At 36.4% G+C, this 14,148-nt stretch overlaps 1 protein-coding gene across 1 annotated transcript in view; it reads left to right on the top strand.

Annotated features, from left to right (window-relative positions):
- vstm2a (V-set and transmembrane domain containing 2A) overlaps positions 1–14,148 on the top strand; it is a 57,258-nt gene that overhangs the window by 34,062 nt on the left and 9,048 nt on the right. Inside the window, exons 3-4 of the mRNA XM_055182495.2 lie at positions 10,265–10,315; positions 11,992–12,331. Coding sequence (XP_055038470.1) covers positions 10,265–10,315; positions 11,992–12,331 — 391 coding nt within the window. The remainder of the gene's footprint in view (positions 1–10,264; positions 10,316–11,991; positions 12,332–14,148) is intronic.

Raw genomic sequence — 14,148 nt, 5'->3', positions numbered from 1 at the left:
TCTTAACCATCTCTTTAACTTTTTCTACTACAACCTTGCACTAAACTAACAAATTCAATTCCTGAATACATTTATGAACTATTAGCCTACATTTTTGCCACCATTTTTTATTTTGCATTTTTTTTAAGTCACAGTATTGAATTGTTTATGTACCATCTCTGTATAAAATAATATTACTGCTTTATGTGTAACTGCATAGCAAGCAACATGATGATATACTTATTATACACTCATATTAAGATGAGTGAGTTGCATATAGCCATCTTTTATCTTTTGCACGTTTCTCCAAATCTTTGCTTGTGTCGTCAATGTAAGCTGTGACTTAAATTAACGAACCCCTCCGCAGCTGAGTTAACAGCCGAGTAAGCTCGGGTTACAGCTCTTCTCTGGCCCAACTAACTGATCGTATTGTGACAATGATATGATTGACGTGAGGTGCAGATGAAAAATCTGATCACACATTCATTATTTTTGCTGTCACAGAAAGCGCGACTCATTATTGCGTAGCAACGAAAGACGCGCAACCTCTCACACACTTTTGGAAGAACAAACAGCGTGTTGATGCGCATTTAGACGTGACACGCAAACGTTTACATCAATAATCAACGGATATACAACTAAGTAAATAAAAATCTTTCTGCGGGCCGAATTATGTTATATGTTTGACAGAAGACTTGCGCTGAATGCGGAGACTTCCACCACTTAATACTTTCGTGTGGAAACACGAAAATTGACCTATGTTCCGCACACCTAAGATTGCATTCGGTTTCATTGATTTGCCCTGTACCGAAACGGTCTTGTGCGAATACACGTACCGTTACATCCCTATTACGTATGAATCTTTCATGTTCAAAAAAAGTTAGCGAAACTTGTACAAACCCTGGCAAAGTGCTTTCGTTACAGAAATATTATCATGCGTCATACATCCAATGCTTTTTTGACACATGTTTAGCATGAGGAATCCAACTCTTTAACAGTGTTAATAAGTCAAAATGCATGAAATAGCTTTAGACCCCCCCTCCTTAAACTGGATTTCACATTTAGGGTCACATATTGACTGAAATATATTATACATTATTTAGGTATATTTTCATAGAGGATGACGCTAGCTATGGCAGAGATCCTCAGACATAAAAAAAACGGTGAGAACGCGAGCTTCAATGAATGGCTGAAGCCGTAGCCCACCACACATATACACCTGAAAGTGCGCATGTGCAGAAAGCGAACCTAGGGACGAACACATACAAAGGCCTTATGTCAACATATCATCAGAATGATTGACAACTGGGATGGCCAATAGTCTTGATGATCCACCCGTAAAAATAAAATCTTCCGCTATACCTTTAATAGAAAAGTTATTTACGTGTGAAAGAAAAAATATTTTTCACACAAGGAGATGAGCGAATTATTTATACGTCGAGCTCCACAAAGGTACCATAAAAATATCCTGAAGTCATATGATATATTTGTGTGAGGATCAGGTCACAGTGAGCTACAGTATAGTATGTCTTCAGACTTGAAAAATATTGCAGGTTCTACTCTAAGCTACTACCGTTGATATTTTATGGTGCTTGTTTTGTGCTCTTTGAAGCTTGGCAGTAAAAATCACCATTTCTGATGCATGGAAAAACCTGAGACATTCTGCCTTTAGATCGCCTTTTGTGTTTCAAAATTCAAAATTATATTTCCCTAAAGTTTGGGGATCATTCGAAAGTTTGAATTTCTTTTAGTGAACTATTCCTCGCATTGGGTTTTATGAAGTCAAGGTAAGCCCATTCAACTAAAATAAAATATTCATATCTTATTAATGCGGGTGCTCGGCTAGAATGTGAGATGTTACGAATAAAACAGGGTTGGGGTGATTCGGAAAAGAACATTAGTGACAAAAATACCTTACTTAAAAGGAAAAACATTTTATATTTATTAGTATTATGGTTGTAATATATTATGATACCCTTGTTGTGAATACTATAAATGTATTTTGGTGTATTGTTTTAAAGGGACACTACACTTTTTAAAAAAATATGCTCTTTTCCAGCTCCCCTAGAGTTAAACATTTGATTTTTACCATTTTGGAATCCATTCAGCTGATCGCCGGGTCTGGCGCTAACACTTTTAGCATAACTTAGCACAATCCATTGAATCTTATTAGACCATTAGCATCGCGCTAAAAAAATAACCAAAGAGTTTCGATATTTTTCCAATTTAAAACTTGACTCTTCTGTAGTTACATTGTGTAATAAGACAGACGGAAAATTAAAAGTTGTGATTTTCTAGTCAGATATGGTTAGGAACTGTACTCTCATTCTGGCGTAATAATTAAGGACTTTGCTGCCGTAACATGGCTACCCAGTCTCACAAAGTTTCGTGATATAGTCACGTATTTTTTTTTATTCTTTTTTCGTGCTATTTTCACGAATTTATAATAAAAAATTATATTTAAAATATCACTTTATACATTGGTTTATATTATTTTTTCTGATTTATTTTTTTATATGTCGCCTGGCGAAGCGACAATGGTAAGAAAATAGGACAAAACAGTTGAGTAACCAATACGTGATAATCACACGAAAACAGGAATTCATTATACGATCACAAAAAAATGTGAAAATTCGTGATAATAGCACGTTAAAAGAATAAAAAAAAAAATACATGACTATATAACGAAATTTTGTGAGACTGGGCTGAACATGGCTGCAGGAGGCGCAATAATATTACATAGTGCCCGAAAAAAAGTCCCCTGCTATTGAAAGATACTATGGGGACAATTTTCGGGCGCTGCATAATATAATTGCGCCTCCTGTAGCCATGTTACGGCAGCAAAGTCCTTGATTATTTCCCTGAATGAGAGAATAGTTAGCCATATCTGCCTAGAAATCGCAACTTTTAATTTTCTGTCGGTCTTAGTACACAGAAGTTTTAAATAGGATATTTTTTTAGCGCGATGCTAATGGTCTAATCACATTCAATGGATTGTGCTAAGCTATGCTAAAGATGGTAGCGCCAGACCCGGAGATCAGCTGAATGGATTCCAAAACGGAAAAAATCAAATGTTTAACTCTTGGGAAGCTGGAAAATGAACATATTTTCAAAAAAAGTGCAGTGTCCCTTTAAGGTTGCATATTTTTTAAGTGCACTAAGGGGCTGTTTACACTTGGTATTAAGATGTGTTTTCATCGATCGGATCACAAGTGGACAAGAGAGACACATTACGTTTACACCTGGTATTTCAATCCGTCTCTTTTGTCCACTTTCGACCGCTTCTGTGCTGAATACTATGAGGGGGGGGGTCTGTGAGACGGTGGGCGAGTCTCTCTGCTGTCATTCAAACCCGAGCAAGAGTAATTATGAGTTTATATGGACGCAAACTAATATTATGTCGCAGTGCACTGCTTGTTTAGCAAGTAAACATGCTGCACAGTGTTTTGTACATGAGTATGTAAGAGCTTTCTTTGAATTTTCAGCGCAATTGATGAAATAGGATCGCGCAACTTTCACACGCTTTCAAAACAAAACTACGGAGATCAGCCGCTTAGTTTTATCAATGAAAGGCTAAAAATAGCGCTGTTCACCGAATGTTCACGCCAGAAGTCAAAAAAGACGTAAAACATGTGTTTAATACCTCAGATTAGATAAATGGGCGGGGAGAAGGCGGTCGCGTGTGGCTGTTCGAACGCATTCCACCACATGTGCGTTCCGCAACTCCAAAGCGATCCGATCGAAAGTGGTTTCGACCACCTCTGGATGTGGTTGAAAGTGGTCAAAAGTGGACGAGCTCAAAACGTTTTGAACACCGTTTACACCTGGCATTAACGTCGTCCACTTGTGATCCGATCGACGAAAACACATGTTAATGCCAAGTGTAAACAGCCTAATAGTTTGACCATTAATCATCAATTCAAAATGTTGAAACATCAAGAACATTAAAGCACTTCACGATACTGGATAGACAAATAGACAGGTGGTTAAAATGTCTAACTATACAGTAACTTGACCTGACAAAAACCTATTCAGGGTCAAAACAGAGACATTAAAGTGGAATGTCAGCAGTATTCCATCTCTTTTTTTAAATTACAGCCCTTTTCCAAGGACTCATGAAAATATAATGAAAACATTGGCAACATTAATTGAACCCTGTCTGAAATCCTACGACAGTGATGAATGTGATGAACAGCTCTCTGATGACTGTCATTAAGCATAGATCTTGACACATTTATCGGGAAAACTGCCCGAGTGTGTGAAATAACTTCATTAATCATTACCTACGCTGTCTCAGAAAGAGAGATCCCATGACTTCCCCACACATTACTCGCCTTTATGTTTCAAAATCTGCAGATGCACACACATTTGTTTGATTGCGCGGACCCCAGATGTCATTAAAAGAGGAGAGGAACATGTTGCACATGTCCCTGCCTCGCCAAGCGTGTTACCACGCGCTGCCTCAGCTGTATTTCATCTGGTAAAGGAGTCGCTTGGCCATAAAGCGAGGCCATCGTAATGCATCACTGCTCTGCACTACATTCACAGAGCATAGAAAAGCAATATAATAACTTGTTGAACTTCAGCCAGCTACAGTATAAGATGATGAAACTGCTCGCCGAACGGATATGGAAATGTGCGCGGTGCAGTGCGGTGTGTGAAAACTGAGAGAAAGTTTCAGGAGTGTGTGGGTATCTAATCATATTGTTTGCCGCGAGTACCGAAAAAAGAAAAAACACTGTTCAATATCTCATAAAGAGTGAGATACAGATTCATAATAATGATATCCCCGAGGTTCAGCCGCAGATATCCGGGGGCTTAATCTCCGTCTCTGAAGTGAAACATGCTTGACGGCTCAGGCCATTCAAGTGAGATATGTTTATATCTTAATATAGATGATGCTATCCTTCTTCCCTGACATTAATTTACTGTCTGGGACCTCAGAGCCTCGTGCATTATGCAAAATAATTGCAGGGGCACATTTTACAAGAAGTCAATTTCAGCAGGCGTGAAGAGCGACAAGTTCCTGCTAATGAAGAGAGTGAGATCGCAAATGACTAGTCAAAATCACAGAAGGTATTAGCCCAGCAGGCATATCAACAAATGAAAAATAATAAATAATATATGTTGTTTTTGTTTGGAACATTATTAAACTTTTTGGGTTTTATTGTATGTGCTTAGTTGCACGGCATGGGCAAAATGAGCATGAGCAGGTGGTGTAACAAAAAAAATACAGTACATATTTCCCAAAACACTGGCATTGGCGTTTAAACATTTCATTATTATTCTTTCCATAAAGCAAAGTTAAAGGGACATTGAAGGTGAGTTTTAAAGAGAAAGCGCACTCAAAGATGAAATGATGTGATAGCTTTGTTCCATATTTTTGTTCATATTTGTCCCATATTTTCTAATCTCTTTCATAAATGTATTGCATATAAAGTATAAAAACTAGTCAAGGAGTGTTATAATCCATTTTGAGGTCAGCATCTCCAAATAAATTGGCTCTAGCATGTCTTTAAAAGTGATTTCAGTGAGTGGTTATGTCAATGTTTGGTTCCAAAATGGGATAAATGGCATTTTAATAAAAATTATTGTATCAAGTCAATTCTTCTTTATATGCAAAATCCAATATCCGCTGTGTTATTCTGTCATATTTTCTCTCTTTTTTCCAAACCACGACAAACGCCAGTCCTCCTTCTCTGCAGAATGCAATAAATCTGCTTAACCAATCACAGCGCCCCATTCCACGCATTGTAAACAAAATGGCGGCGCTTTGAATACACACAGAATTCTAGTTTTCCTCATCTGCCTTGTACTTTGTGATCAACAAACAAACAAAAATAAAGTAGTAATTTTGATGGCATTGATAAACCTGTGGTGTTTTTTTTTGTGGCGGGGAAGAAACGTAAGCCATCAAAATCAAATAATTTATGTGAGAGGCACTCGAGTGAAGGAAAAATGCCAGCTGTTGCTTGTTCTCCCGACAGCATCAAGCTTCTTTCATGCTAACACATTGACCCCAGTGGATCTTATGAGAAACTTTGAACCCAGTCTCACGAAGTTGCGTATAAATAGCACAAAGTTTAAAAATCATGCAATAAATGGTAAATGGTAACCATCTTTTTTTATTATTTATTGGTTTCTCAATTTTTTTGCTATTTTTTACCATTTTCGCTTGGGTTTAGGGTTAGAACAACATTTTGTTATATAAAAATGACATTCTAACCCTAACCCCCATTCTAACTCCAACTCCAAGCGACCCTGGCTTAAATATAGACAAAAACACGGAGAAACCTGTATATTAAATAACATCCTTAAGCAAAAATCAGAAAGAAATTGAAATAAAACGACAAGAAAAGATGCACAGTTTAAGTGAATGGGGAAGAATGGCATATCATATGCACGCCAAGTGGAATTTGATGTATGTATTGCACGATTTTTACACTTCGTGCTATTTATACGCATCTACATGAGACGTAAATGTAATATTATTTTACTCAAAGTCAATGAAAGTCGAGCAGGACCAAAACTTTTTACAGCTGATCGCTAAAAAAGCGACGTTCTAGATGACCTCCCAAGTAGAACCGTAGCAATGACAGTGTTCTTAATATGACATATGACTGTATGACTTACATAAAGTAAGTGTTTTGATTAATGCCATTAATGTTTATTTTTTTAATCAGTGTACCACTAGTCAACTAAATGAATATATTATGGCAAAGATGAATGCACATTTATATATGATTTAATATGCATTTATTGCATTTTGTTGAAAAAAATATCCGTTTTTAAAATAAATATTGAAAATCAAATTATGGATTTGAATTTTTTATGGTAAAAACGTGTTTTCTATACCAAAAAAGTGACAAGATGAAAACCACTATTTTCTGTTACAAACTTTCACATGGCATCTTTGGGTTATAAAAACATAAAAAAATCAAATCCATAACTTGATTTTCAAAGATTTATTATAAAAACAAATTATTTTTTTTTTTCAAAATGCTATAAATCTATTGAATCAATGTATAAATGTGCATTCATATTCATTTAGTTGACTAGTTGTACACACTAATTAAAAATATAAACATTAATGGCATTAATGAAAACACTTACTTTGTCATATTAATAACACTGTCATTGCTGCAGTTATACTTGACGCCGTTGCTTAACATTTTTCAAAGTGATCCGCTGTAAAATGTTTTGGTCCTGCTCGATTTTAGTTGACTTTGAGTAAAATAATGGAACGTTTTTCATAAGATCCCCTGGGGTCAATGTGTTATAATCACTTATTACACGGCTCTCTGGAATACTTGATTCTGATTGGTCAGTTGAGACATTTGCAGGTTCGTTCTTTTCAAATAATAACCGCTCCAAAGTAATAACGCATAGCCGGTACTACTACTTTTATGAGTAAAATCACTCCGCGCCAATAAAGATTACTGTTTGGCGCCATCTTGTGACACACACTGGACAACCACAATTAAGAATGGAAAGTTTTGACATTAATTTTAACATGTATGGAGAAAACAAAACATTTAAACAGTAGATAGAAGAACAAACAACGACAAGACACAGAGAGCTTACTGAGACTGAACTTGACAAAATAGAGCATGACAGCTACGAAGCCAACACACAAAAAAATACAGAATGGGCATTAAAACTTCTCAAAGACTGGCTAAAAGAGAAAAAAATGGAGACAGACAAGTAACAAGCAGAGGATCTTAATAAGGTATTACGATCATTTTATGCATCTGTGCAAAGTTTCGCGGAAGGATAAAAATGTTAATTTAAAACAAATATGCCAATAAAATGTTTCAAATTCATATTCATGTCCAGTTTTTTTCTTATGTGGCAAGTAGCCATGTAATAAGCGGGATAATGTAGAGGCAGCCGGTAGTTATCGGGTAAATAAGCCCCTTCAGTGTGATACAAGACCCTCCGCTTCGCGGAGATCACACTGTCGGGGCTTATTTCCCGATAACTACCGGCTGCCTCTACATTATCCCTTACATAAACTTCACAGATGCTGTCGAGAGAACAAGCACCCGTCTCCCGAGTGCCTCTCGCATTGGATGTTAATGACTTACAATGTTTCCCGTCACAGAAAACAACCACAGGTTTATCAATGCCATTAAAGTAGTATTTTGTTTGTGTTTGTTTGTTGATCACGAAGTACAAGATGAGGAAAACTAGGATTCCGTGTACTCAGCGCGCCGCCATTGTTTGTTTACATTGCGTGAATGGTGTGCTGTAATATGTGGAGCGGATTTATTGCGTTCTGTAGAAAAAGAGGAGTGGCGTTTATCGCGTTTTGGGAAAAAAGGGAGAAAAGATGACAGAATAACACTGCAGATATTGGATTTTGCATAAAATTAAGAATTTAATTTTAAATACTGACCTGATACAATACTGATTTTGGCAGTAATTATTTTTTTTCAAAAATGGCGTTTATCGTGTTTTGGAACCAAACTCTTCATATACTTTTATTTCATTGAAAGATGAAATAAAAACTTTTTTGTGTTCAGGGGACATAAGAACATGAATGCTGGTGATTGTCTGTTTTTTTTTTTTCATTTTTGTATGACCATCCCTTTATAATGGAGCTGATGTTGCTGTTGAGCTACAACAACCTGTGTATTAATGAAATAAAGTGGCACCATTTGCAGTGCAACCTAGATACTGCTTAGAGTCCGCAGAAAGTCAATGCTTGACACCCAGAATCAGTATTGAAATTCGAAATTCATTAGTCCACATTTAGTTTAATTGAATTTGATTTTAATGGGAGGCTACTGGAGGTCCAACTAAATGGCCGGCGTGTTATAGCAGAGATAAGAGATCTCCACATAATGGAGATCAACGGCCCATATTAGCAAAATGTCAGCTGAGTGAGTACTCAGGATCCTCTTCTCTTTCAAAAAGAAGAGTTACGGGCGGTTATATTATAAAGTAATTGTATCTTCAAAACAAATTGTGTTTTTAGAATAAAAAATATTATAATGTATTTTTTATAATATTTCATATCAATATTATATTTTTTCTCTTTAAGTATAAAAAGGTTTAGATGTCTTCCTTTTTTTGACCATGAATTTCCTGAGAGTATAAATTGATTTTTCCTCTACATTTTATCTCCCTTTTTTCTTTTATAGTGGATAAAACTATTTGAAATTCATTGATCACATTCTCAAAAGAAATAATACTCAGCCAAGCCCAGACTGGAGAATCACAAGGCCGTATCTGATAAAAGTAGATGTTAGATCATTAATCTCAAAGCTATCAAAGAGTTTAATAGAAATATGAAAAAATAAAATACTTTAATTTTGCCTAACCTCCTGCTGCGCTGTAATGGTTTTGTTCTGCGAGGTAAAATATTAAACCTCGTCCTGAAGATTTTTCAGGTTTTCAGACCATCTTAATTTACCTGCTGACATTGATTTTCATTATAGTAAAAGTTTTATTATAATAAAACCTCTAGCACAGTCCACACCACAAGTGAACTGTGCCAATAATTTTCTGTCCTCGCATGCACTTGTTTCCAACTTCTAGCGTTTCATCTTTTTTATTTCATGTGGCAGTGCCTTTGTGGTTCCATTGAATCCAGTCAGCCTCTGCAAAATGCCATTTTTCCCTTTTTTAAATATAAATAAACAATGCCTACTAAAACCAGCCGCTTTCAAATCTGGGTTGGAACGTTGTCTGGCTGGCTCATGATTTTCTTTAAGGTCTCTCTCAAAAGGTTACCTCAGATAAAGTCTGAGCGCATAATGCTTTATGAGAGCTTCAGGCAAACATGACATTATTGGTGTTAAGGATGAACATGTTTACCATGGATCTAATCTTTTCCTTATTGCTTAATTTAAAACCAATTGCCTCAGACCTCGACAAGATGAAGTTCAGGCGAAAGCATTACTCCTATTTAGGCTGATGGATTTTCCACTGATTGTTTTTTGATGTGGTGCATTCTGAATATTTCAAACTCCTTAAAGAGCCGAAAATGGCTCCTGTAATGCCATCTGCTCCTGTGCCTGTTGAATCATTGTTGTGTTTAGTTCTCGAGACGAAAACACATCTCACCGTCTGTATGCGTTCCTGTTCCCTTCCACTGAACAAACAATTAACCGAGCTTTTGAAACATTCACGTTTTTAATGGCGTCATGGGAACCCAAGCAATCCAAGGTCGACATTATCCACGAGTGAAGGAATAGCTTGAATGTTTCTCCGTTGTATTTTGTGGCTTTTGTGTGTGTGTGTATATGATTCTTATTTTTGTGTTCTTCTTGACCTTCAGATGGAGCTGATCCCAGAACCAGACCCCGATGAAGAAGGGACCAAAATAAGTGTGAGTTTTCAATATCTTGCTTGGTATGAGATGAATAATCTGAATAATCTGAATGTGCAGAATACTCTGTATTTCATTTTTCTTGTTTTTTAATTTGATGGACACAAACCAAAACATGAGTTACAACTCTGTAATCAGCTACTTTACACCATTGCAAACCAAATTACTTTATATAGCTACATTATTATTGTATGATAATGTTAGACTGTAGATGTATGATTATAATTAATACATTATAAGTAGATGAGCCACATTTGAAGATGGTCCATTGGCCACAAAAAAATGGTCACTACAGTAGCTGTCACTGGGGCGTTACCCTTTCAAAAAGTACAGATTTGCACCTAATAGACTTTAAATTAGTACATAAGAGGTACAAATTGATATCAAAGAGTGCATAAAAGTACATCAAATGTACATCTTGGTACCAAATGTATGCATATCTGTAGCTAAATGGTACTTATTGTGATTGTTAAAGTTAGTGAAGAGAGGGCCACAACTTAGCGCTTTTTGGTTTTTGCCTAATCATTCAAAAAATATTTGAGTTTAATTAATTATATTTTTACACAAGCAGCACACACATCTCTGCTACAAATGAACATTTGAAGTTTGTTTTTAGTACTTACCATTCTTGGACAATTACACCAAACGTGGCAAAAGTGCAACCGTTATAACTTAGTTGTAACACTTGCTAAAAATTAAGTTTGCTGGCAAATATTTAAATACTATTTTGTCTATATACTTGAAGTGGATATTGTTTATATATCTGTCTATAATAGACAGGTATCCACACTGTATTTATTCATCCAGCAATTTTCTAACAATAGTTCAATTATATATGGATGCAAATGTCTAAATATGTGAGAAAAGCACAATTATGAAAAAAATTAATATGTGACCCAGTCAGTAATAATCATACAATTTTTAAATCAAATTCTGAGATATTAAGCATCAAAGTCTGATTTTAGCCATTCATTTCATTAGGATTTTAATCTTTTATTCAATCAATATTAAAGATATGAACAAAAATAAATTTGACACATGATTTTTGATAAGACAGGTACATTTATTTTGTTGGCGGTCAGCAATCATTCGTGTGTAGCCTATTTAAAACAACGGCAAGAATTACGCTAACGTTAGCTGTTTTCATATCGTAAGTGCTGAGGGATTAGTTGTAACACAGCGTTACAATTAACCCCGCTGGGTCAAAATATTTTCAAGCCCACCAAAAAAGTTGCTAAGAGCTGCAGACATATTTCAAAACTGTGCTATTTTTTAGTCAACAAGACACTGATTAATATGACATAACATTGAATTTGGTATCTTACACACCTAACTTAGAAACCGGAAAAAAAAAACATATGAAGAAAACATATACTTACATGCCACCAAAACACTCATTTATCAATAACTCTCTGTAAAAACATTATACATTTCCAATAATGTGCGGGAGACGGTAAATTGGCAGCAGGAAATCAATACGAAAAAAAACAACAAATAGCTCAACCATGTGCAACAATGTAAACAGTCTACCCCACGTTAGGTTTTGCCCTGCGCACCCCTACTGCCCCAGTGACAGCTTGGGACTATTTCTGACCATTTTTTTCTTCATTGGGCAGTTTTTCATTACATATAACACTTTACATTTATCTAAGGATTTGTCTTTCATCTCTTCACAGACAGTTAAGGTCCAAGGCAATGACATCTCCCACAAGCTGCAGATCTCTCGGGTAAGCAAGAACGACGAGGGGCTGTACGAATGTCGCGTCACGGATGCTAACTATGGAGAGCTCAAGGAGTACAAGGCTCAGGCCTACCTGAAAGTCAACGCCACAATCCGACCCCGTAATCGGGCCATTAAGAAGACCTCGCCGCTGCACTTGACTGATAAGAAACCTCGCAAGAACAGCTCGGCTTTGGGCCAAGACACCAACGGCATGAGCTCGGACCAGAGGTCTCAGTCCACTTCTACCTCTCAGTCGTCACAATCCAAAACAGTCAAACACAGCACAGGGTCAGGTAAGGTAATCCCAAAGGGATTTTTCTATTTCTGTCTTCTCAAAAACTTAAACTTAAAAAACTAGAACAATTAGTTACTGGAATATGAGAAAATGACTGCAAGAGTCATTCTGGAAGGTGGGAAGTGATCATAATTGTAAGTAGTTGGTTTAAAACTTATGAGCTGGAAACCTTATGCTGAACTGTATGCAAAATATCACACAACACTGTAAGGGTCTGGGTATTGAGTCTATAACAGCTAATGATGCCAAGGAAAATCACCTAAATAGCATTTAAAATATGTGCACTATAATGAATGTTTCAACAAGATTTTGATCACCAATTGCCAGTGTAATGAGTTATACGTTTAATGGAGCCTGTCCTCCTCCAAAAAAAGGAGCAGCTTATTATGCCGTATACTACGGGCCCGTTGAATGCTTGAATCTGATTGGCTGATGAACGTTCTGAGGTGTGCAATTATTTTCTGGGAAACGCACGGCGAATGTAGTTCCAGGTAGCTCTCTTGACCACATTACAGTTCCATATCACTTCGCATAGTTGACTGTAATAACAGACTAATAAAAAACAACATGACAGATTATTTTCCGAGGCAATAACAGCGCTGTTTAGAGATGCACAGATGTAGACTCGTTCACACAATTTTTCTCTCTCGCTCGCCCTATCTCTCTCTTTCTTTCTTTCTCTCTCTGTGTCTCTGTCGCTCTCGCTCTCTTTCTAATAACTTCATTGATAACTTAGAATGCTATCAATGGCTCAGGCCTCCAATTGCCAGCTTTAAAATAACATTTTAGAACAAGTATAAAATAATTAATGTAATGCGGAACTACTGTTAGATACGCAGGGCTCGCAAAATTTTAAATCCCTGGTAGCCCTTCGGGCAGACACTCTTTGGTAGCCCGAAATGAATATAAGTAGCCTGAATAAAAAATACACTGTTTAATGTAGAATATTGATAACGTTCCCCTAACGTTAGAATAATTGAATTGTTATATTACTGAAATATTATATGAATGTATTATAACACAGGTTATTTTTTATAAAAAATACCTCAACACATCACACATTGTATGAAGATAACATGGTATTGTATCAAATATATAAACAGCCACTGACTTTAAACACATTATAGAAGACTTAAAGTAGATATTTATTAAAAAGGAATAAACATTTAATTCACTTTATGTTCCCCTAATGTTAGACTCTGAGTTAAAACGAAATGACAAACACACATTCTATTCGCTTTAGGTAAACATATCTTACCACTTCTGTTTAGTCACCTATCAGCTTGTACATCACATATACTCTCAATAGCCTAGACGTGTCAAATCGATCGGAAATCACTTAAACATATTTTCCTTCTCACATATTTAAGGTACTTACTGAAGAAAGAAAAAAAAAAACGCTAAAACAATGTTAGTCTATGAGGTAAAAATGAAATTACGTTATTTTATTAAATGACTCGAGTTCGCGCAAGCAGGTGCTCGTGAAGAGGGAAGCCGGGAGAAGCGCGTGCAGACGGTCGCACGCATATCAGACGTGCACATTGAAGGATGGGTTTATTTATGATTTCACTTTATTTCCTGACAGTTTCACTTGTTACGTGAGGATAATGACTGACAAGAGGACGCCGAAATACATACAATATAATTACCTAACTAAATCTGAGACAAAGAAAAAACATTAAGGAATTAAAATATTATTTCCACCCCATGATAGCCAGATGGGCAGGGCGGAGATACATTTTGGTAGCCCGACAGGAATTCACAATAGCCCCGGGACGTCGGGCTAGCGATTTTGCGAGCCCTGATACGCGGGAC

Source organism: Misgurnus anguillicaudatus, chromosome 25 (assembly GCF_027580225.2).
Source record: "Misgurnus anguillicaudatus chromosome 25, ASM2758022v2, whole genome shotgun sequence".
In the NCBI taxonomy this organism is placed as follows: domain Eukaryota; kingdom Metazoa; phylum Chordata; class Actinopteri; order Cypriniformes; family Cobitidae; genus Misgurnus; species Misgurnus anguillicaudatus.
The sequence above is the reverse complement of the archived record's forward strand: the minus strand, read 5'-3'. Positions and strand labels throughout refer to the sequence as shown.